At 37.3% G+C, this 23264-nt stretch overlaps 1 protein-coding gene across 1 annotated transcript; it reads right to left on the minus strand.

The window, feature by feature from the left end:
- LOC132499829 (protein LEG1 homolog) lies at positions 1-17369 on the minus strand. The gene is made up of 6 exons (XM_060114533.1): positions 17069-17369; positions 15131-15217; positions 13490-13674; positions 12239-12339; positions 8258-8496; positions 1-134 (listed from the first exon to the last, which is right to left on the minus strand). The coding sequence occupies exons 1-6, from the start codon at positions 17367-17369 to the stop codon at positions 1-3; spliced, it is 1047 nt and encodes a 348-aa protein (XP_059970516.1).
- Between the last annotated feature and the right edge of the window lie 5895 nt (positions 17370-23264).

Consider the following 23264-nt stretch of genomic DNA (forward strand, 5'->3'; position numbering starts at 1 on the left):
TCATTTTAATTCATTAATCATTTCCAGAAATGTTGGATTAAAGATTGCAAGGATTGCTTCAAAAATCTCTAGAGCTAGCTTCTTTGCAACCTGTGTCTTCATTAAAATTTTCCATATAGTCAAAGATAGTGAATCTGGGAAAAATATAAAATAATTACATGTAAATTTAAATGTATACGCATTTGCTAAAATGTTTATTTAAAAAAAATTCTATGTGTTTTGGATACAAATATATGTACATTACATGATAATTATACACGTAAAGTTTTTTAATTTAAAAATAATTGACCAGGTCTTCATGCAAAACTCAGTAAGAAATATAAGCAATAAACCAGAAAACTGGGAAAAGCACACAAACACAGTCAAAGAATTGTAAATTCATATGAGTGAAGTAGCACTTTCTACATTACACACAAATTATAGAAATTGCTATATGATAGTAGGTTGGAGAAAATAAGAACCTTAATTCATAGTTTTATAACAAAAATGTAAACTCCTGAAAACTTTTTTGAATACCATTTGGCAATATATGACCCATCAACTTGAATACATTTCCTTTCTACACATTTATTGGTAAAATAATAAATTATGGCAAGAAATGTATACATAAAATGCCATTGTTACATTATTGCTACCAGCTTATAACAGAAAATAATGTCCACAGTTATGGTATATTCATTAAAAGAAACACTACATATCATTTAAACAGAGTGGGTTGGATCAATATGTCCTGATACAGAAAAAGCTCCATGAAGATTTTCTAGTAAAAAGTATAGTGCAGAGCAGTGAGTATGATTTCATTTGTACAGACAACATGGGTTTTATTTATTCATTTATTTGCACTGTTTTAAGTATTTTTTAAAATTCAATAAATTTGCACCAAGGACTGATTTTTTAAAATTAGGTGGAAGACCAAGAGATACAAGTGAAGAAAGATGGTAAAGAAGACTTTGTTTTCATTTGATGTGTCACTTAGACTTTTTAAGTTTGAATATATTACATATACTTAAAAATAAATCAGTAAAATGTACAGCAATTAAAGTGCATTTTAAGTAAAAAGAAAATAAGTTAGAGTTTTAAAAACAGTTTTTGAAAAGAAGAAATGTTTTAGGTTAGATCTGTTACTGTACAAGAGGTAACAGTTTGGCAGTATCCAGAATACTTGGTCCCAGGTATACTTCTTTTTCTTCCTAGGCTCTTTGGGGATAGGAGGATAATGCTTAATTTCCATTAAGAGCTATTTTCATGAACATCCTTTGCTCCTTTCCTGATTAATGGGTATGAGCCTTCAGTTCATGCTTTTCAATAGGCTAGAGCTAATCTACTAAAGTCCTAAGATCCAGGAATAGCTCTTTTTCTCTTTTTTCTATCTAGACTAGTGAGGAAGTGACTAGGATACTGACCTATTCTGCAAACTTTCCCTTGGGTGCCCTTTCCCAGGTCTAGAGTAGGGGTATGTCTTAGGGAGAACATTGTTGCTGCATGTCTAAATCATATTCTTCAATTGTTTTCCAGCATTAAAGCTGAGGTTCCATTCACTCATTCCTTTGCTTGTCTCAACTGGTTTTGATTTTGGATAGGGGCAAAAAAAAATGTGATCTATTGATACTGCACAATTACCAGTACTCATTCCTTGAGGGATTTAACTCATATATATAACACTAGTCATTACTTATATTGGAGGCTGCAAAAACTAATGTCCACAGAGACTAGGAAGGTAACATAAATGTTTGAGATTTGATAAATATAGAAAATTAGTAGTGGGAGTTGTGCACAGTGCAGCTGTGCACCCAAGGATTGCTGTGTCCATGAGACGCTGTTCACTGGGGCCAGGTGTTTGCAGACCTGACCATGTGAAAAACCCATGGAGGGAATTCAGGGATCCTGGAATTTCACCTTAAGATAAATCTGGGATGGAGATGAAGAGGGAGAATAATAAAGAGAAAATAAAAAAGAAAATTAGTAGTGATGGTAGCTATAAAAACTATTTCAAGGAGAGGCAGTTCCTACTCAACTTCAGGAACTTGGTGACATGCAGAAATATGGCCCCACCATACCCTGCATTATAATGTTTTTAGGAGAGTCTCAGAAATTTAGATTTTCATGAAATTTATCATTATTATATTTTCACAAATAATTTGATATTTTAAATATATTTGTAGAGCAAACAAAAATGCCTTGATCCATTATTGGGCCAGTGGTTTGCAAACTCTAATAATCTCCAAAATACTTTTCAATCCTAGATGCTTCCTTATTGATTTTCTCCCTGGATGATCTATCTATTGATATGTTGAAGTCCCCTAGTATTATTTTTTTGCTATTTATTTCTCCCTTCAGTTCTGTTAATACGTGCTTTATATATTTAGGTCCTCCTATGTTGGGTGCATAAATATTTACAAATGTTGTATCCTCCTGTGGAATTGAACCTTTATTATTATATACTAATCCTGTTTGTCTCTTCTTACAATGTTTGTCTTAAAGTCTATTTTTTCTGATATAAGTGTAGCTACCTGAGCTTTCTTTTGGTTTCCATTTGCATGGGATATCTTTTTCCAACCCTTCACTTTCAGTCTGAGTTTCCTTAAAGCTGAGGTGAGTCTCTTGGAGGCAGCATGCAGTTGGGTCTTACCTTTTATCCATTCAGCCATTCTATGTCTTTTGATTGGAGAATTTAGTCCACTGACAGTAAAGTAATTATTGATAGGTATGGACTTATTGCCATTTTTTTCATTGTTTCTGGTTGTTTTATAATTCCTTTGTGCTTTTCTTCTTTTCTTGCTCTCTTTCTATGTGACTGATGATTTTCTGTAGGGTATGCTTAGATTCCTTTCTCTTTACCTTTTTTTGTATCTACTATAGATTTTTGCTTTGTGGTTACCATGAGACTTAACATAAAATGTTATATTTATAACAGTCTACTTTAAGCCTACAACTTAAGTTTGAAGACATTCTAAAGTTCTACATTTTTACTCTCATGCCCCACCCCCCAAGTTTTATGTTCTGTATCACAATTGACATCTCTTGTCTTATGTACCCAGTAACAAGTAATTGAAGTTATAGTTATTTTTACTCTTTAGTCTTTTAATCTTCATACTAGATTCATAAATGATTAACCCACCACCATTACAACATTAGATTATTCTGAATTTAACTGTATTTTACCTTTATCAATGAGACATATTTTATATGTTTTCCTGTTACTAATTAGCACCCTTTGTTTCAGCTTTAAAAAGTCCCTTTAACATTTCTTATAAGGCTGCTTCATGGTGTTGAACTCCAGCTTTTGCTTTTCTTCAAAAAGCTGCCTTCAATTCTGACAAACAGCTTTGCCAGGTAGAGCATTATTGTTTGGCATGTTTTTTCTTTCAGCGCTTTGAATATATTGTGCCACTCTCTCTGGCCTGCAAAGCTCCTGCTGAAAAACCTGCTGACAGTCTTATGGAGGTTCCCTTCTACATAATTTGTTTTTCTTCTGTTATTTTTAAGAGTCTCTCCTTGTCTTTAACTTTTGATAACTTAATTATAATGTGTCTTGGTGTGGGTCTCCTTAGGTTCATTTTATTTGGAACTTAAGCTATCTTTACTCTGTTTAATTTTTTTTTTTTTTTTTTTTTGGTCACACTGGGATCTTAGTTCTCTGACCAGGGGTCAAATCCACCCCTCTATTGAATTTTTCAGTTCAGTTATTGTATTCTTCAGCTCTGTGATTTCTGTCTGGTATTTTCTCTGTGTCAAATTTTTTTACTTTTACTTTTTTACTTTACAATGTTCATGCATTGTCCTCCTGACCCCAGTGAGCATTTCATGACCAATATTTTGAACTCTTTATCAGGTAATCACTTATCTCTGTTTCATTAGGGTTTTCTTCTGAGGTGTTATCTTGTTCTTTCATTTGGAACATATTCCTTTTTTCTTCACATTTCTTGACTCTCTGTGTTGATTTCTGTGCATTGTATAAAACAGCCATCCCTCTCTGCCTTGAAGGAGTGGCCTTGTATAGGACATGAAATTTATCATTTAACCCTGACCCAGCTCTTGGTTGTTTCTCAATCTTTGTGATTATCTAAGCAATTTTTTTTGTTCTTAGTGTCTCCCAGTAATTGAGGGTGTGCCAAGACCTGTCAGTGTCCCAAAGGGGGGGATCTCAGGAAGCACCTAGATGTAGGCTGATTGTAAGCTGGATCCTCAGGCTATAGCTTTTGTTTGTTACAGTCCTGTGGAACCCATGAACTTAAACTCTGCTGGAGACTGCAGCCAGGCACTCAAGGGGTATCCCCTGCATGGCAGCTGTAAAAAAGTGGGGCACCAAATGTGTGCACAAGTTCCTTTCCAGGATATATCAGCAATCTGGAGTGAGACAGAGGAAGAGTGTGAAGATGGCACCCAATGGGATTCCAGTCTCTGGAGAATATTGTAGCCAGCCCCTTGATGTGCATTAAATTAGAAGACTGCCGTTCAGTCTGCAGCTATTAAGATAAGCAAATAGGCCTCTTTCATGGAAAGACTGGGCCCATTTCAGTCTGCTGCCTCTGCTTTGGGCTCTGAGGGGCTTGCCACAGTGAGTTTGCACAAGCCCTTTGAGAAGTATCTCTTAGTTCACTTTAGCCTCCTGGGTCTCATGGATGCAATCCCTGTTGCCTTTCAAAGCTAGATGTGGGCTTCCCTGGTGGTGCAGTGGTTGAGAGTCCGCCTGCCAAGACAGGGGACGCGGGTTCGTGCCCCGGTCCGGGAGGATCCCACATGCTGCGGAGCAGCTGGGCCCGTGAGCCATGGCCGCTGAGCTTACGCATCCGGAGCCTGTGCTCCGCAACGGGAGAGGCCACAACAGTGAGAGGCCCGCGTACTGCAAAAAAAAAAAAAAAAAAAAAAAAAGCTAGTTGTTTTGGCGGCCCATCTCTCAGGTGGAAGTCTTAAAAGTTGAGATGCCAGATCCAAACCCTTCACTACTCAGGGAGAATCTGGGAGTTGTGAAATCCCTCCGAGGCATGTGTCACTGTGCCAGGGGTGGGGTTTATAGCACAGATACTCCTTCCTGTTTCAATGTGGGATTTTTTTCTCATTCGCCTGATGTGTAGGAGTCTCTCAGCTAGTTTCTGGATCCTTTCCAGAAGGAATTGTTTTGTATGTAGCCCTAGATTAGGTGTGTCTATTGAAAGAGGTAAGCTCAGGAGCCTCCTATATTGCTATCTGAATTGAAGCTTTTGAGATGCCCAAGCTCATTTTCTCCCACTTCTTCACTCATCACACTTCAGCAAACAGTTGTCCCCATTCAAAGAAAGGAGGATGAGGCAATGACCTTCTTGGTCAGGATGGGGCAGTGAAGGGGTCAGCTAGCCTCAGCCTTGAAACATAGAGTTTAATAAGTTTTTAAAGCACTTTGAATTTCATTACTTTGAATCTAGCTTCTGACAGTTTTGAACATTCACTCAGTCTTCACTGTTTATTTTCAATATCACCCATAAAAAAACAAAAAACCTATGCAAGCTTTCTTTTCTTACTGCTTATTTATTACCTAATATTATTTCTCAGCTTTAATATGAGTTCTCTAGTGTTAGAATATGTGTAGTCAAGGATTAAAAGCTGATGCCACTGAAGATGGAGAGGTTGTTGAGAATTTTACATAATTAGAAATTAAAAAACTCCTCCATGCCAATTCTTATCATCAGTGAAAATGTTAAAGAGCTAACCTGAGGCCTGAAAAGTTTGATTTTACTTATTTATTCATATGTATTTAACTCAGGTTCCTTGTGAAGAACATCATAAAATACTTCTGGAGACTAAAAATTGTTAAATGATACTTTGAAAGTATTTTTGTGGAAGTAAATATGTATTTATAATGAATTAATTTAAAATGTTCATTTTTAAATGTCACTATTTGTATTTTAATTATGCTTTGTTTTTAATATATGTTTTCCCTATCCTCTGCTTATTTGGAAATTCCAAGGCCTTTGGCACTGTTACTGAAGTCTGAGTGTCAGTGGGAGTGTGGAGAGTGGTTGGCCATGAGAATAATGGATAGATAATAGTAAATGCCTTATTATGTGATATCTAAACAATTATGCTATCAAGGTTTATTTTTTTTAAATCAGTAGTTTTCAATATTTAATCACAAATTTTTTTCTTGTGAGAGTAACTCAAAACCACATATTAAATCCAAAGCTAAGTTTCAATAAAATTGAATCTTTTAATAAAATATTGTAGTATGGGCCTTCCAAGCTTTCAAGGACTTTCAACTCTTGACTCAGTTCTTTACCCTTTGCATCTTAACAGGTAAGAGCCAGCTTATACCATCCAGGCCTAGAATGCAATTATACTATGTAATAATTTGGCAGAGATGGCTAGGCGACTCCTAAAATTCATGCATCTCCTTTCATGGTGTAGATTTGTCACACAAGAGTGGTTCCTGGGCAACAATTTAATTCCTTAGCCCCCTTTGTGTCCAGATATGGGACAATGTGACTATTTCATACCAATAGAGTATGAGATGAAGTGAGAGAAATATCCAGGCTTTCTCCAACACTATAGTGTCTTTCTGCTGGTGAAATGTGAATAATGTAGAGGCCAGGGGCTGGAAGAACCACAGATGTAAGGATCTTCAGTCTGCTACTCATTGTGTGAAGGAAAGCTGCCACGGACTGAGAACACTGCCCTGGAACCATTACTGGAGCAAGAAAAGACTTCAGTTGCATGAAGCCCCTAAGATGTTTGGGTTTTTACTCTACTTAATGCAAATAAGAGTTCAAAAACTTATAGTTTAATGTTTACTTTGCTTTTATGTCTTTTAAATCTTTCAGATTCATTTTTTTGTTTTTAAAATACTAATATTTTAATTATGTTTTAAGTTTGGTTCACTGCATAAGAGCATGTCTAGAAAATTAGGATGATGTAGTAATTCAAACTTGCAATTAAAGATTTCTTCTGGAGCTTCCCTGGTGGCGCAGTGGTTGAGAATCTGCCTGCTAATGCAGGGGACACGGGTTCGAGCCCTGGTCTGGGAAGGTCCCACATGCCGCAGAGTGACTGGGCCCGTGAGCCACAGCTACTGAGCCTGCGCGTCTGGAGCCTGTGTTCCGCAACAAGAGAGGCTGCGATAGTGAAAGGCCCGCGCACCGCGATGAAGAGTGGCCCCCACTTGCCACAACTAGAGAAAGCCCTCGCACAGAAACGAAGACCCAACACAGCAAAAATAAATAAATAAATTTAAAAGAAAAGAAGAAAAGCCAAATTCTAAAAACTCTTTAAAAAAAAAAAAAAAGATTTCTTCTGGTTTTCACTCTGCTAGGAAACCCTACAATTGAGGGGCTGAAGCAGAATACTTCTGCCATGACTAGTAAGGCTGGATGGAGGGAACTCACATAAGTCAGTTTGCTAGTTTTCTCATTAATCACGGCAGGTTTTCTTATTTTTTTTCTAAATCTGAGAGTGATATTAAGGTTTTTCTTAAAAAACATACTATAACAACAACAACAAAAAAGAATATATCTGGGTTTGTAGATTAATGAAGTACACAAAGTAGTCTGGTAGTTTCATGGGTAAATAAGAACCTGTATGGTCAGGCCCCATAAGATGGCTGCTCTCTTGCTGTCTGTGTATGCCTTGCTCCACCCAGCACTGCCTTACCCTTAATTTATGTGCATGATTGCCTCCCCCTCCTAAGCTGAAACTTTAATCAGTAACTACCTTCGTGATCAGCTCAACCCTCAGCTAATGATTGTTCTAGTCCTCGGACCAGAACGGCTCCAGTATGTTGGGTACTCAATAGGAAACAGTGGCCCTTGCAAGTTTCTAACCCAAAGAGCTGAGGGGAGGCATATTCCAACAATCCCCCTGGAAACCAAGGAGCCCTTCTGATGTCACGTCCCTTATAACTGATAGCCTCCTCCTCCCCTGTGTAGCGAAGGTTGTTACTGTGTCCTGCCGGCTATTGGCTGTACCACCGTGGGGTGTTGCTCCAGTCCCTTTGCCTCTGACTTCGTAAGATTTCCTGTCCAGTAAATGGCTGACGTCTCTGTAGCTGACATGGCTGGGCTGTTGCAAGGATTGCAGGACTGTGGGGTGCAGTCTAACAGGACCCATAAGAAAGGACAAGCCATGAATGCAAGGACCAAAATGTGTGTGATGGATACCCTTAAGAAACCATGACTTTCTTTGAGAGTATGTGCTTTAACAACTTATATCTCTGATAATCATTATTTCTTCTTTTATCTATTCAACACAATATTGATTTTCTTTAAGGTATTGTTTATAAGGCCTTTACCTGTAGCGTTATCCACTTCATGAAGAAGATTTAGACCAAGCAGGACTGCGTTCTGAAAGTCAGTAAAGTCACTGATGAAGGGGGCTTTATCCCCATCAACAAGCACTCGTGGTGGCAGGCCCTTCTGGAACTCAGATACTCGAATAAAGGTTGTAGGAAAGCAGGCTGCAGCTAAATAGTCCAAAGCCACACACCAATCTCTTCCAAAATCTGCTTCTGGTTTAGAATAATATTCTAACCTAAAAGACAAGTGGAAACATGTACAATTATAATTACTCCACTCAGAATTTCAGCCTCGTCATTTTCTAGGAAAGATCACCTTCTGCCAACAAACTAAGAATGTAGCTTTTAGTTTTAGAATGTGATGGCTTGAGTGCCTGCCTTTGAAGATATAACTAATGAAAATTTTAAATTTGGAAAGGACCATCCCATCACTTGTTTATATTTTATTTTGAGTTTTTTTTATCTCTATTAACCAGATACCTTATACCTTGGGAATCATATAACCAGGTGTTAGACTATGACTAAGTAGTAGAAATGTGCAGATAAAAATCAAAGTTTCCAAGGTAAAATCTCTGCTAGACTCAGGCAGCCTTAGTAAAACTGTTGATTTCCTAGGGTCAGGAGACCCCTAAAACACTGAGCACCCTAGAGAGACAGATGTCTGTTTTTCTGGTCTGATTTTCTGAATACATGGGTTTTTTTCTAGTGGAGGAAATCTGCCGGGAAACCAAACTGTCACCTATTTGGGGAACAAGTTATTACAATGGAAAGGTTAGGGTGTAGTAATTAGTTTTATAACTATATAATTCATGGCTCCTGTCCCCACCCACTGCTGAACAACTTGCAGGTTTTGAATGAAGTTGTTCCCCCTGAAACACTGTCTACTCCCTGCTTTGCTCACCAGCTACATTCTCTTTTAAGTCTCATCATAGGTGTCACCTCCTTCACAAAGTCTGCCATCCCACCTGAGGTGGAATCAACTATTTCCTACTCCACTATATTCCCAAAGCACTATATTACTCATCTATTTAAAAGCTTGTTTTCTCGTTAGATTATATTCAATTTTCTAGTAATTAAGTTATATTCTAATTTTTCTGTTTCCAAAGTACATATGTAGGGTCTATTAAACAGAAAACATTTGCATCATGTTTGTCAATGTTAAGCAAATCATAACATAACCCAGAGAAGAAACCTTGCTGTGAAACTTTCACATGCACACAGGCTCCTCCCTGCCTCTCCAGAAGTGGAAGACTGCATACAGTGGACTCTTAATGAGAGAAGAGTTTGGTTTGGATTCACAGTTGACTATTTTTAGTCACATCACAGCTGATTATGAAGTAAGGATTAAAGGAAATGTGAATTCATAAGGATTTTGACCGATAGCCACATAGCCTAGTAACAATGGGTTAAACAAATTGCAAGGGAGTCAGCAACACTAGGAAAGGGGGAAAGGGATGTGGGCACCAGATCAAGACACAGAGGCCATAGGAGCACAAGTGAAATTCAATGGAAGCCTTTCACATTATTCTATTGAATATGCTATTGAACAATTCAATAAGTCAGTTAAAATATGTCCAAGCAAAAAGAAAAATACACCTTAAAAGGCTCATTTTAATTTAAAATATATTTTAAAACATAAAATATATACATGTACCAGCCAATCTGCGGATCCAGGACCAGAGTTTTATGTAAGTATATGTAGACTACACAGGGTTCAGTATTGTCTCATGTAAAGAAACAACTCCTAGTATTTATTTTTACCTAAAGAAAGTAACTCATGAGGTTTTAAGGAAGTTCCCAGGCTCTACAGATTGTAAACATGGCCTCAATTCTTCAATACTCTCTATGTCCCTGTTTTTTGGCTTGTCATTTTCCAATGCCCCTTCCCCAGATACACACTACCATGTATGAAATAGATAAATAAGGATTTACTGTATAGCACAGGGGACTATATTCAATATCTTGTAATAAACTATAATGGAAAAGAATAAAAAAGAATATAGATACATATGTATGTATATGTACATATACATGTATATAAATATATATATGTACATGTACATGTATATAAATATATATACTTATATACATATATTATAAAACCAAATTACCTTGCTGTATACGTAAAGCACAATATTGTCAATCAACTATACTTCAATTAAAAATTAAAAAATATATATTAGCCCACTTGACACAGCATAAGCTTAAAATGCATTTTCACACTTGGTTTCTCTCTTTTGTATTCTGTCATTACAGTGAAGAACACCCAGGCTTGCCTGATGGAGAACGAGAGACAGGTGGAGCAGAGGTGAGCTTTCCCACTCACCCCTGTGGGGCCGGTAAAAATCAGCCAACATGACATGAGCCCAGGAAAGATCCGCAGAGCTGCCCAGCTAAGCCTCAGGCACGTGAGCAATCAACGCTTACTGTCATATGACGCTGAGGGTTAATGGCTGTTTATTGTGCCTCACATTCGTGTGAGAAAAACTGGATGCAATACAGGGCCACACATCTAATTAATTGCAGAGTCAGGACTGAAACACTAGCAACTTGGCTTTAAAGTTCATGTTCTTTACAACTGCCCTCTACTGCCTCTTGTGATGATGATAGTTAAGCATGATGCATAGATAGATTTAATCCCCAAAATTACCCTATGTAGTATGTACTGTTATTATTACAAGTTCAAAGATGAGAAAACTGAGTTTATCACTGTTTGGATTGCTCAAATTTAATACCTAGTTGTTGAAACCAATAGGTAAAGGAGGACATATGCTGTGAACCTGCTAATCAGGTGATTTATTTACCTTACTGGATGATGGAGTTCGTGAGACAGACAACAACCAGTGGACTATGAGGTACCCAACATTCTTGCCTGGATTTAAAAATTTGCTTGTATAAGGCCAGTGAGCCCTGATTTTGGTTGTTGTTGTTGTTCCTGTGTTATACTATACCCAGATTTCTAGCCCCATACTTCACTCTTGGGGATTGACTCCACCCCCTAAATAGTGTCTGTAATCATTGATTTTATGCACCAACTTGACTGGGCCACAGGGTGCCCAGATATTTGGTCAAACATTATTTTGGGTATTTCTGTGAGGGTATTTTTGGAAGATATTACCATATAAATCTGTAGACAGAGCAAAGCAAGTTGCCCTCTATAATGTGGATAGGCTTCCTCCAATCAGTTGAAAGCCTGACTAGAACAAAAATTAATCTTTCAGTGAGTAAGAGAGAATTCTCTTGGCTGATGGCCTTCAAGCTGAGACATAGGCTCTTCCTGGTTCTATAGCAGCTGCAGCCTTTTTACTTGAACTGGACATTGGCTTTGCAAATTATAGATTTGCCACCCTCCATAGTCATAGGAGCCAGTTCCTAATAAAAAATCTATATCTATCTATCATCTATCTATAAATCTATCATCTCCTATTGGGTTTATCTCTGTGAAGAACACTAACTAATACAGTGCTATTCACATCTTAACACAAATCATTCTTACACTCTCAAATCTAGTTGTATAATACTTCTAAGTGTACCTGTAGAGTAGCTTGATAATCTTCTAGGCTATTTTGTATGCAAACCCTGATGCTACTTAATTTTCTTCCCCAAGTATGTAGCTACCATATTATGTGCCTATGATTTAAAAAAACAGTGATAATTTCTTTTCTTTTTTTTTTTTAATAGAGAGAAATTGGTTGTATGTTTTTTTGGTTGGTTGGTTGGTTAGCTGGTTGGTTGGTTGGTTCATTGGTTGGTTGGTTGGTTGGTACAAGATTTTTTTCTCAAATTTTTGCCCCTTCTTCATAAAACAATTTTTAAGCCTGATCATACTAAGATAATCACACATCATCATTAAAATCCCTAATGATTAAATATAACATTTAATAGGAAGATTGATATTAGAAAATGAATAAAAAGGCATAAATAAGATGAAAAATTATTTGCCATATTAAGTAGAAATAACTTGGGATCCATTCTTACCTATCTTCAAAAATTTTGTAAGCATCTTTCAAGGATGAGAGATGTGCATCCCACAAGTACTTCAACAAGTCATCAAAGCTACTAGAAGGTGACTGCAAATGCTATAGTAAAGAGAAGAAATTTATTCATATTTGAGCAACTATAACAATTCTCTGCAATTTAATTTTGTTCACATTTACAATTTAGCAATATTCTACATGACAGGAAAATTTTGTTTCTATGGATTAATTTGTGTAAGCCATTAGTGACTAACACTCTGTAAAGACTATAATAATTATCTATTATTAGTAGTAATATTGAGTGCATCTATAAGAGATGAACTGCATGTGTTTTCCCAAAAGTCAGCATTTTATACTGACCAAGAGAACTTTACTTTTTGTTTATCAGTAGTTTTTCTGCTAGCATAGTTGAAATTACCACAAAAGTTTAACATTAAGAAAAGGGGGAGGGCTTCCCTGATGGCGCAGTGGTTGAGAGTCCACCTGCCGTTGCAGGGGACGCGGGTTCGTGCCCCAGTCAGGGAAGATCCCACATGCCGCGGAGCAGCTGGGCCCATGAGCCATGGCCGCTGAGCCTGCACATCCGGGGCCTCTGCTCCGCAACGGGAGAGGCCACAAAAGTGAGAGGCCCACGTACCGCAAAAAAAAAAGGGGGGGGGAGGGGAATTACCAGAATATTTAATTTAATCACATCTTTAAAAATGAACTAATAATCTATAGAACTAGTAAATCTGTCTTTTAGCATTGATTTTGGTTCATGACTGTGCTTAACCAATGTATTTTATTTTGGTCACTGAATATTTGGTTTTGATTGCCACATAATTGTTTAGATATACCTATTTGTGACCACTTATCAAATCACTTGAAATAAGTTAATTGACTATTCTAAAACCAACTCCATAATCATATTTCTCCCAAGTGTTATTGCTCAGTTGACTTGAAGGTTCAATTTACCAGAATAATCTTTTCATTCAGTGAGATATCCTATGTGCTCTCACATTTATGTATGGCTTATTTAGGGTGAGAAGAGTGGATAGATTTTCTATTAATGCTGCATTGGTTCAGAGGGTGTAAATGACATGTAATGCCCTGCTGTAATGTAATGACATTAATATAACTAGCATAAAATTTTACATTTTTATAGCATGTAATGCACACAAAAACCTAAACAGAAAGCATTATACAAAAAAAAAGAAAAGAAATTATCTTACCACCTCCTAAGAGAATAAATTATAAAACTTAATAAAGGCACCTTGTAAAGGGCATTCCACTTGTTCATCGTCTTAGGAAAGGATGACTGACAACTAGAAATATTAAGACAAAACTTTGTCTGGTCCTTAGGTGGTGGCAAAAGCAGGACTTGATCTGATGATACCCCCATTATGCCAGAATCAACCGCAGCAAGGAAGGGTAGTGCACATAGAAAGTAATTTATATCTGTAATTGCAAAACACTTATTATTACCACAAGTGCTAACAAATGTGATAGAGGATATTTTAAAGTAATCTGTAAACCATTAAGCAAAAACTCACAGATCCAGGAACATGAAAAAAAGTCACTGCAAAATATTGAAAATCTCCCTAAGGATCATATTACATAACTTTAACATGTTTCTGTTAATAACCCTACAATTAGAAATGAATATGGGTTAAAATAGTTGACTACAATATTTTAAAACAAAAAGTAATTTTAATGAATTTGGTACCATTCAGTTTTCAAAGCATTATGTAAAAATGGAAGAAAGATATCTACTTGTGCACAGAGTGATACAACACCTCTAGCTGAGGTTTTACCATGAAATGTGATTTTTTTCTAAATTATCTTAATAAGGTTATAGTATTGATATTTTGTATTTTATTTAACCAAGTTTAATGTGCAACCATGATGTCACAAAGTCCTTGTCTTACATTAGGTCTTTAAAGCAAAAATGTTGGGTAAGTGTTGGCAATAGATCTTTGGATAATTAAATTAACACTGAATTAAGATTTTTAAAATTCCTCTCTAAACGGAACCTATTCCAGCAAATTTAGACATCATGATATAGTTAACTATAAAGCTTGTTGTACTGATTCCCACTGGTGATGCAGAACATTTTTCATCATAGACATGTATTTTGAATGCAGTCCTACGCCCCAGGGTAGCAGGCTTATACTCCAAACTATGGAGTCCATGTGAGACAGAAGAAGCTTGAATTCTAGATCTGTAGTCATGACTATTTGTGAGTCTTTGAAAAGACTCCAGTGGTATCCTATGAGAAAAATAGGTAAAGGTGTATATGATGGGTGTCACTGCAAGAAAGTGAAATTTAAAGTGACTTGGTTTCTAATTATTGGGAAATATCTCTAAGAAAGTGTGTGTAAATTAATTTCACTACTGAAACACAAAATAAAGTTAAAGAATTAGAAACTACCTTCTAATTAGTTTAGTATTAAATATCCGACAGAGGCCTTAGATTACTGATTGATAGAACAATTTGTGGTAGATTAATCTCTGACATTTTTTTGAGTTTCAAAGTTAAACACATTTTATCTGAGCAAAATGAGGAGAAAGCATCATTTTCTTGTCCTCTCCTTTCTCATCCTGCCTCGTCCTTGGAGACCCTCTGGCTTGTGGGACCGCCCGTCTAACCGCCAGTGCTGGCCATTCAAAGGCCGTCGTCCTTTGCTGTTCCTCAATTCAGTCCCCGTGTGAAATATGTCCTAAGGAATCATTATTAAAATTGTGGCCATAAATCCTAGAATGTGACATAAAGGCCACAAGGTACATGATGAAGTAAATTCCTTTTTACAGAGGAATAGTGCTGTTTTTGTTTTTGTCTCTGTCCCTCAGATTTTAGGTTGAATATTTTCTTTGCGGGAAGGTTATTACCTATTTTGCTATTATATGAACATACCAGCCCACCAACTGTCCACAGAGATGCACAAACGATCTCCAGATTCATAGCCACAGTCTGTCCTTCGGCTGGGATCAACTAATCTGCCTAGGAGAGAGAGTATGCACAGATTATTTATTATGCACATTTTGAAGCTGGTAATAATTGTTCCTTACCTAGGCACAGTTTGTTTGCAAAGATGCACAAACATTTTTCTTTTGATGACTTGTGTTTATCTTCCTATCACTCTTCACCCTTCATTTCCCATCTCAGAACCAATTTCTATTCCTTGATCTAACATCACCGCAGTATTCCACTTTTGGATTATCTGTTTTGAATATTATTTGCTTTTGTAATTATTCTCCTTTTCCTAACCTAATCGTTCTCAAAGCAATGATTGATAAAGAACTTGTTAATGCTGTTAACCTGCATGAATATTACAAGTGTGAGTTTTCCTAATTGATTATTCCTCAGACTGCACACGCACGTGAGTGTGCACACACACCTGCACTCAGTCACATATACCTATGCCATGCTATTTCCAGGCTCTGTTCTGTAGCTTAATTTTCCATATTATTAAATCAGAATAGAATTTCTGGTGGTGGACCTAGACATTGATATTTTTAAAAACTAGATATTTGTTTTCAACCTGCAGCTACACGCGAGAACCTCTGCTTTTGTTCATTCTTTTATTCCCTAGTAGATTTTGTTTCTTTTTCCACAGTGAAATTCTGTCCACATTTCAAATCTCAGTTCAAATGCATTCTTTTTTTCTGATTACTCCAGCTGACTCCACTCTGTCCCTTGTTTTGCACTTTAATTTTTAACAAACAGTTGTTATTTATTGTTCTCTGTTTAATTTCTAATACCTTTCCTGTTTCAGTTGTGTTGTAAGGTCTTTGACGACAGGGAAACTGTCTGCAATACTTACTTATCTGCACCCCACAGCTGCTTTTAGAAAATGCTGGAGACATATAAGCCCATCATTAGATGAGTTTAGTCAGGCTTGATCATAATATGTGAATGTAATGAAAGAATAAGAAAAGCATTCAGCCTCCATCTACCGCCGGCCCCCAGGCCCCGGAGTCTGGTGTGCCTCCCAGACTGTGTGGTGGACTGTGTGCTAATGATTTCTCCTGGATCTCTATCTTTTTGACTCTGAGGAAAGCCAGATAAACAGGAGTTGGTTTGAGTCTCAAGACATCACCTGACCAAAGGTGCATGAATTGCCAACTTCAGTAGCTCCTGTATGTGACTCCCCCTCAGATCTTAGATAAACCTTAATCTTCTCCCTATATTTTTTCCATCAGAACAGAACAAATTTCCTTATTGGTGGTATTACCAGTATGGAGGAAGGAGGCACCACCACTCTGTTTCATGAGCTTCTCCATCAGCCAAAATATCTTATCATTTGTGAGTCTTTGGCCCAAACATATCTTCTAACTAAACACTAGAATGTATTTTATTTTTGAAAGGAATCCATCTTTTGCAGAGAAACATCCTCAGGAACAAGGTGCCACTCCTGCTTCTCTCCATCTCCATGTATAGGTTATCATAGTTAGAACTTTACAAAATTCAAACTAATTTGACATCACCTTCTGCTTTTAATCCATATCTCCTTGACTGTTTTGTTCATCCCAGTGCTTAGAATAGAGTCTGGCACCTAGTAGGAGTTCAATAAATATTTGTAGAATGCCCAATAGGTTGGATATGAAGTCTTTTTGTGTTTGGCAACTATGCCATATGCCCCATTGCAGTTTCTAGTCAAAACAGGCAACACAGAAAGATTGATGGAGGAGAAGGAGAAGCAGTAGAAAAATAATGGTTATGAGGGGAAAAGAGGAAAAAGAAAAGAATCGATTTTCAAAGACATGCTATGGTGTATACAGAGTTCCATTTCCCAATTACAACATGGTTATATTGGAAGATCATTAGAATAAAAACAAGGGCCATTCTTACCTGTAGTATATTGCCAGCCATGCTGCAAAGGCAATCCCCATAAAAAATTTTGTTCATTTTCTGGTTCAAATTTCTCAAAATAACTGGCTGTTTTGTTCAAGAGGATTTTATACATCCCCATTCTCTTAGAGTATACCCAGGGTTCAATAACATACTTCCCATTCTCCACCCTGTAGTCACTGAACTGACCAGGACTCTCATCCCACAGCGGGGGATACAGATCTGAGAGACTGAAAGCTCCTGCTAAAGAAACAGAAATGCAACCAACTAGTGCACAGGCCCAGGGAGGAAGGAAAGCCATCATGCCAGAGCTGGGGGTGGAGATTGTGGCAGAGCTTTTATTGGGAAGTGGAGGAAGAAGTCATGGTATTTGCTTATATCCTAGCATATCAAATCTCTGTTCTTTTTCCTGGAGATAGTCCTTCCCTGGGAAAGTCTTACCAGTGAAAACAGGCTGCTTCCCCAGGTAAAGAGAGCAAACTAGAGGATACCAGAAGGGAGAGGGAAGGGAAGGGGGGCAGTTCGAGGTAGAGAATTAAGAGATACAAACTACTATGTATAAAATAAGTGATCAACAAGATCATATTATACAGCACTATATATATATAAATATAGCTATTATTTTGTAATAAATTTAAATTGAGTATAATCCATAAAAATGTTGAATCACTATGTTGTATACCTGAAACTAATATAATATTGTACATCTACTATACTTCAATTTAAAAAAAGGAAATGAAAAAAATGGGCTTCCCTTGTTTAATAACATCATCAATATGTTATTCACATGACAATTGAAAAAAGCTGTTGAAAATTTTAATGTTGAATGAGTCAATATTTTAAACACTTTTAGGAAACTGCTACTATATTTACATTGTCCTTTAATGCCTATGAAGTTAAGCACACTCCTACACATCTGTCTTGACCTTATTCATCTAGAAATATAAAGACATGGAATTTACTTGTCTTTGCAGAAAAGAGTTTACATAGCAAACCTGAGATTGCTATTATAAGAAAAACCTGCTGGCAAGGTTGACCCTTGGCTGGCATTTGTGTACTTGACTCTCAAAGTTCCCAATCTACAGCTAAGTGACAAGGTGATTAACTCTACCTAGACTGTGCAAACAATAAGGTATGTGTGAAACACCTGCTTCCTTGTAGAGTCTGGAATTTTCATATGTGACCAGCCCCCTAGTAAACCAGAGGATGCCTATGTGACTAGCCCCCCATAAACATCTTGGGCACTGAGCTTTTAATGGGCATCCCTGGGTGGAAACATCACACATATGTTGCTGCATGTTTGTTGCTGTGCGGAAAGTGTGCTCTGTGTCACCTCTCACGGGAGGGAGAGAGCATACCTGGAAACCTACACATGCATTCCTCTAGACTCTGCCTGTCTTTTCCCTTAGGGTTCAGCTGCATATCCTACTACATCACTGTAGAGAATCTTATCCCTGAGTATAACTACATGCTGAGTCCTGTGAGTACTTCTAGAGAATGTTTGATTATAGGTCCCTGATGGAAAACCTTCAGATGCCCATTAGTTTATCTCTCACCAAAGACTAAGAAAAAACTTTTTATACATTTAGTAAGTATATTTATTGAATATGAAAACTACTAGCTCCCATACTGAATCACATATCTCTAGATTCCAGAGGGAAAGACAAAGTCTAACCGATTCTAATTTCAGGTGTAATTTTCAACTAATATAAAAAAAATTCCTGGTGATTACAATTTCATTATAAAGGAATGGAGTCCTCTAAAAGGGCTGAGTTTTCTCCATGCAAAAGCTATTCAACTAGTGTTTGGGGGGGTAATGTATGTGAAATTGATATATTGGCTAACATATAAAATAGTTGAATTTTGGAACTCCTGCATCAGAACCTAAAGAATAGCTGAGGTTAGGATGGCCTGTAATATTATAGATAAAGCTACAGACACCTTCCAGGAGTTCCCAAGCCTAAATTATGATTTTAAAATATATCACATATGATATTAGAGTACTTCCTTCTCAAAAAAAGCTTTAATATATTGCACAGTAAATATGAATGTTGATGTACTAGGATTTATGAAAAATATATGAAAGATCCACTTAATAGAAGTTTCTGTTGCAAGGGAGAAGCTTGAAGTGTGCCTGTGTATCCAGCAGACCAAGCCAGTTTGTTGGCAAAAATTCCTAGTTAATCCCCAATTTTCCTAGTTAATTCCCAATTTTAGTTAGGAACATGGACAACCAGAATTAAGACTACATTTCCAGTATCCCTGGCCCAAGCAACCACGTTGCTAATTGCTGGCCACTGGAACATAAATGGATATGGTGCCCACATGTCCCTTACAAGAAGAGGACATGCCACTTCCTTATCCCTTCATCTGTGTTGTGGTTTGGATTGTGAAAGTGATGGCTAAAATTCCATCTCTACACTTATGGACAATGATACTATCTTGGGAATGGTAGAATGCAAAGCTAGATCCCAGAGAACTATGGAGCCATACTTTCATCCTTCTTCTATTCCCCACCCTTGGTCGAAGAGTAAAAAGATTTAGAGTTTTTTGTATGCAAAGCACATGGCTTTATGCTCACAAATGAAGAGTCCTAGTAATCAATAAAATTTTTTGAACTGTCCAAACAGAAGGTATAGTCAACATTTCTAAAATAAAGTATCCCTACTCCAGTAAAAATTAATTTGAAAAAACAAATAAAATAAAATAAGGTATCCCTAAATATTTAACTGGTTTATACTTAAGAGCATGTAAAATATTTTTATAGTTAATATTTTAATTACACGTGATATATTTATACAAGTGTAATAGTATAGCAGATAGGCTATATTTTTCCTGATTAAATATTCCTTGGTTATACTTTTTGTCTGAAATGGGTAATTATTAACTCCTTTGTAAAATTATCTTTATTCCCTCTACTATGAAATGAAATATAAAGGGAAAAAAGCAAAAACCAAAATAAAAAAAAAACACCAAAACTGCATCTTCTTTGGAACAAGGACATGGATATACTTGAAAATTATACACTGGAAACATATTTAAAACAAATATGTACCCTGAACTCCTTGACCTGGTATGCAGGTTAAACATTAACTTTTTGTGAGATCTAGAGCCACAAGAGGAGAATATCACTAGAACCCTGTTTGAAACCCTGGAAGAGAAGAAAGTGCGAGATAAATCACATCTACACATGATTTTGGTTACCTAACTCTTACCCCTTGATTGAGGGCAATGTCCCTACAATCTCCACCAGCTTTCTACAAGTCTTATTGGTTATCTCTTTAAATTTTCCTTTTTTAAAAAATTACCTAATTTTAAGAGCTATCACTCCATTCCTGGAACACTGCAAAGTTAGGGTACTGCTGCCCCGAATTCTTGTCCCTCCTGATCCAGTCCATCTTATGCAGTGCATTTAGAATAAGATCTCATGGCACTGTTTTGATCTTGTTATGACACCATTCAAGATATTACTATAGGGCTTCCCTGGTGGCACAGTGGTTGAGAGTCCACCTGCCGATGCAGGGGACACGGGTTCGTGACCCAGTCTGGGAGGATCCCACATGCCGCGGAGCGGCTGGGCCCGTGAGCCATGGCCGCTGGGTGCGCGTCCGGAGCCTGTGCTCCCCAACGGGAGAGGCTGCGGCAGTGGGGGGCCCGCGTACCGCAAAAAAAAAAAAAAAAAAAAAAGATATTACTATAAACCCTGCTCTCCACTTAACCAAGTCCAGACTACAATGTTTTGATCACCTGTCAGCTTTTCAACCTTATCCAGCTATCTTCGTTACAGAGAAATACCTCATTCACTGTCCCTTTGAATAATCCATTTGCTGTTTTCACACTTTATGTTTGATTGTAGCTTTCTCCTTCTCATCTCCACTTTACCCTATTGTACTTTTTTTTCAATCAGCTCAAGTTCTATTCTCACAAATCTTCCATGATTCAGCACGTTGCTTTGCATGCAATAAGATACACTTTCAGTGGACTTAATTTCATTTGCCTTTAAGAAATGAGATGTATTCTGAATATACTCTGAATAGGCCAATGTAAAAAGAGTTCAGTTACTCTGAAGAGTACAGTACGTAATGTTTCTTTTTTTTCCTCTGGATACTTTCAGGAGTTTTCTTTGTTTTCAGCAGTTTGCATATAATATGCTAATTATTTCTTTTAATTTATGTATCCTGTTTGGTGTTTTCTGTACTTCATGGGTTTGTAGTTTTATGTGTATCATTAATTTTGGAAAATTCTGAGTCATTAATATTTCAAATATTTCTTCTGCCCATTCTCTTTTTTCTTTTCTATTTTTCCCTATTTCCATTCACCTATTTTCAAGTTCACCAATTTTTTTTGCCTCAGCAAGGTATATTAATGAGATATTGATATATCTTTCATAGACATTCCTCATCTCTGTTAACATTTCCATTTCTTATTTCTTAAGGTTTCTATCCCTTTGCTGAAATTAGCTGTATGATCTTGTATGTTGACCACCTCTTCCATTAGGGACTTTAACATATCAATCTTCGATATCCGAGTCTGGTGCTAATTTCTTTCCAGCTTGGAAGTACATTCATTTCTTTGACTTCATATGCTTCAAAAAAATTTTTGGGGCCTCCCTGGTGGCGCAGTGGTTAAGAGTCCGCCTGCCGATGCAGGGGATACGGGTTCGTGCCCCGGTCTGGGAGGATCCCATATGCCGCGGAGCGGCTGGGCCCGTGAGCCATGGCCGCTGGGCCTGCACATCCGGAGCCTGTGCTCCGCAACGGGAGAGGCCACAACAGTGAGAGGCCCACATACCGCAAAAAAAAAAAAAAAAAAAAAAAAAATTTTGAACATGGCAACGTACCAAAAAGGAATAATAAATATGAATTTATTTTTGTACAAAGACAGGCTACATTGAATTCTGAGCTATTGGAACTTAGGTCATCTAGGTGCAAAAGTGCTATTCACCCTTCTCTTGTTCTAGTTTTAGGCCTTCTGCCATGTATTCCCCTTTCCCCATGTTTACACAGTTTTTATCTTACCTTCTCCCAGTGTCCTCAGAGTGACAATTTGTTGCCATATTATTCCCACACACAGAGATTAGGGCTTTTCTTCCATAAAAGAATAAGAGAGAAGGGGCCAAAAGGAGTTTTTTGTCCCTCTTCCAGAAGCAGCTACTCCCCCTCTCTGTTTGCACATGGAGGAACCTTTCTCAAGACTCTCTGTGGTCTTCCTTGTAAGAAATAATATTGTTTTTTGCTGAAGTGCATGGGATGTGAAAAGAAAGGGGAATCTGAAAGGTGACTCCCAGATATTTGGCTTGGCTTGAGACACATACGGGTAGAATCCCCAAGGCCACTGTATATCCATCCAGTCTTAGGCGAGAGGTTTAACTCTTTTCAGACTCACCCTTGGAATGGAAGACTTGAACTTAAGTCTTTTTCCAGCTTCAGTGTGTTCTTGCCTTGAGATTACCTAAACCACAATAACTCAGAATTCAATGCAACTCATCTTTGTACAAAGGTAGATTAATATTTATTATTCTTTTTGATATGTTGCCAGTCCTAAGTTGCCAGGTCATTGAGTTGATTTATTTATGTACAGTGATGCTTTGACTGTCCTTTCTTTATTATCCAAACAAAAATTTTTCCCAGGGTCTTCACATCCTTTGTTGATCACAATCAACAGCTAGAGACATGTCATTCTGTCAGAAAAATGAGATTTTGGGGGGATAGCTGTAGCAAATATTCTCAAGCACAGATAGTTTCCTTCAAAATACTTGAACCTAGGCTCACCTTTCTTTTGCTACACTGAATCCTCTTTGAGCTTTTTCCATTGTGTTCTCTGCTCCATTTTATTTTATTTTATTTATTTATTTTTTAATATCTTTATTGGAGTATAATTGCTTTACATTGTTGTCTTAGTTTCTGCTGTATAACAAAGTGAACCAGCTATAGGTATACATATATCCCCATATCCCCTCCCTCTTGTGTCTCCCTCCCACCCTCCCTATCCCACCCCTCTAGGTGGTCACAAAGCACCAAGCTGATCTCCCTATGCTAAGCAGCTGCTTCCCACTAGCTGTCTATTTTACATTTGGTAGTTGCTCCATTTTAAATAATTGACAAATATAATCCTCACCTCCTTCATAGACATTCCCTCCATTTCCATTGCTTTGTCTTTAGTGGCACTTGTCTTTCCTTTGACATTTGTCTTCCAT

The sequence above is a fragment of the Mesoplodon densirostris genome, chromosome 12 (assembly GCF_025265405.1).
Source record: "Mesoplodon densirostris isolate mMesDen1 chromosome 12, mMesDen1 primary haplotype, whole genome shotgun sequence".
NCBI lineage: Eukaryota > Metazoa > Chordata > Mammalia > Artiodactyla > Ziphiidae > Mesoplodon > Mesoplodon densirostris.

Bases quoted from the DNA above. Each gene is read 5' to 3' on its own strand.
- LOC132499829 (XM_060114533.1), bottom strand. From the start codon at position 17,369: ATGGCTTTCCTTCCTCCCTGGGCCTGTGCACTAGTTGGTTGCATTTCT. The intron at 13,675-15,130 runs GTATGTTCATAT...TTGCAATTACAG, and splicing joins TGTGGACAGTTGGTGGGCTG to ATATAAATTACTTTCTATGT. The intron at 8,497-12,238 runs GTAAGAATGGAT...CTTGTCTTTTAG, and splicing joins TACAAAATTTTTGAAGATAG to GTTAGAATATTATTCTAAAC.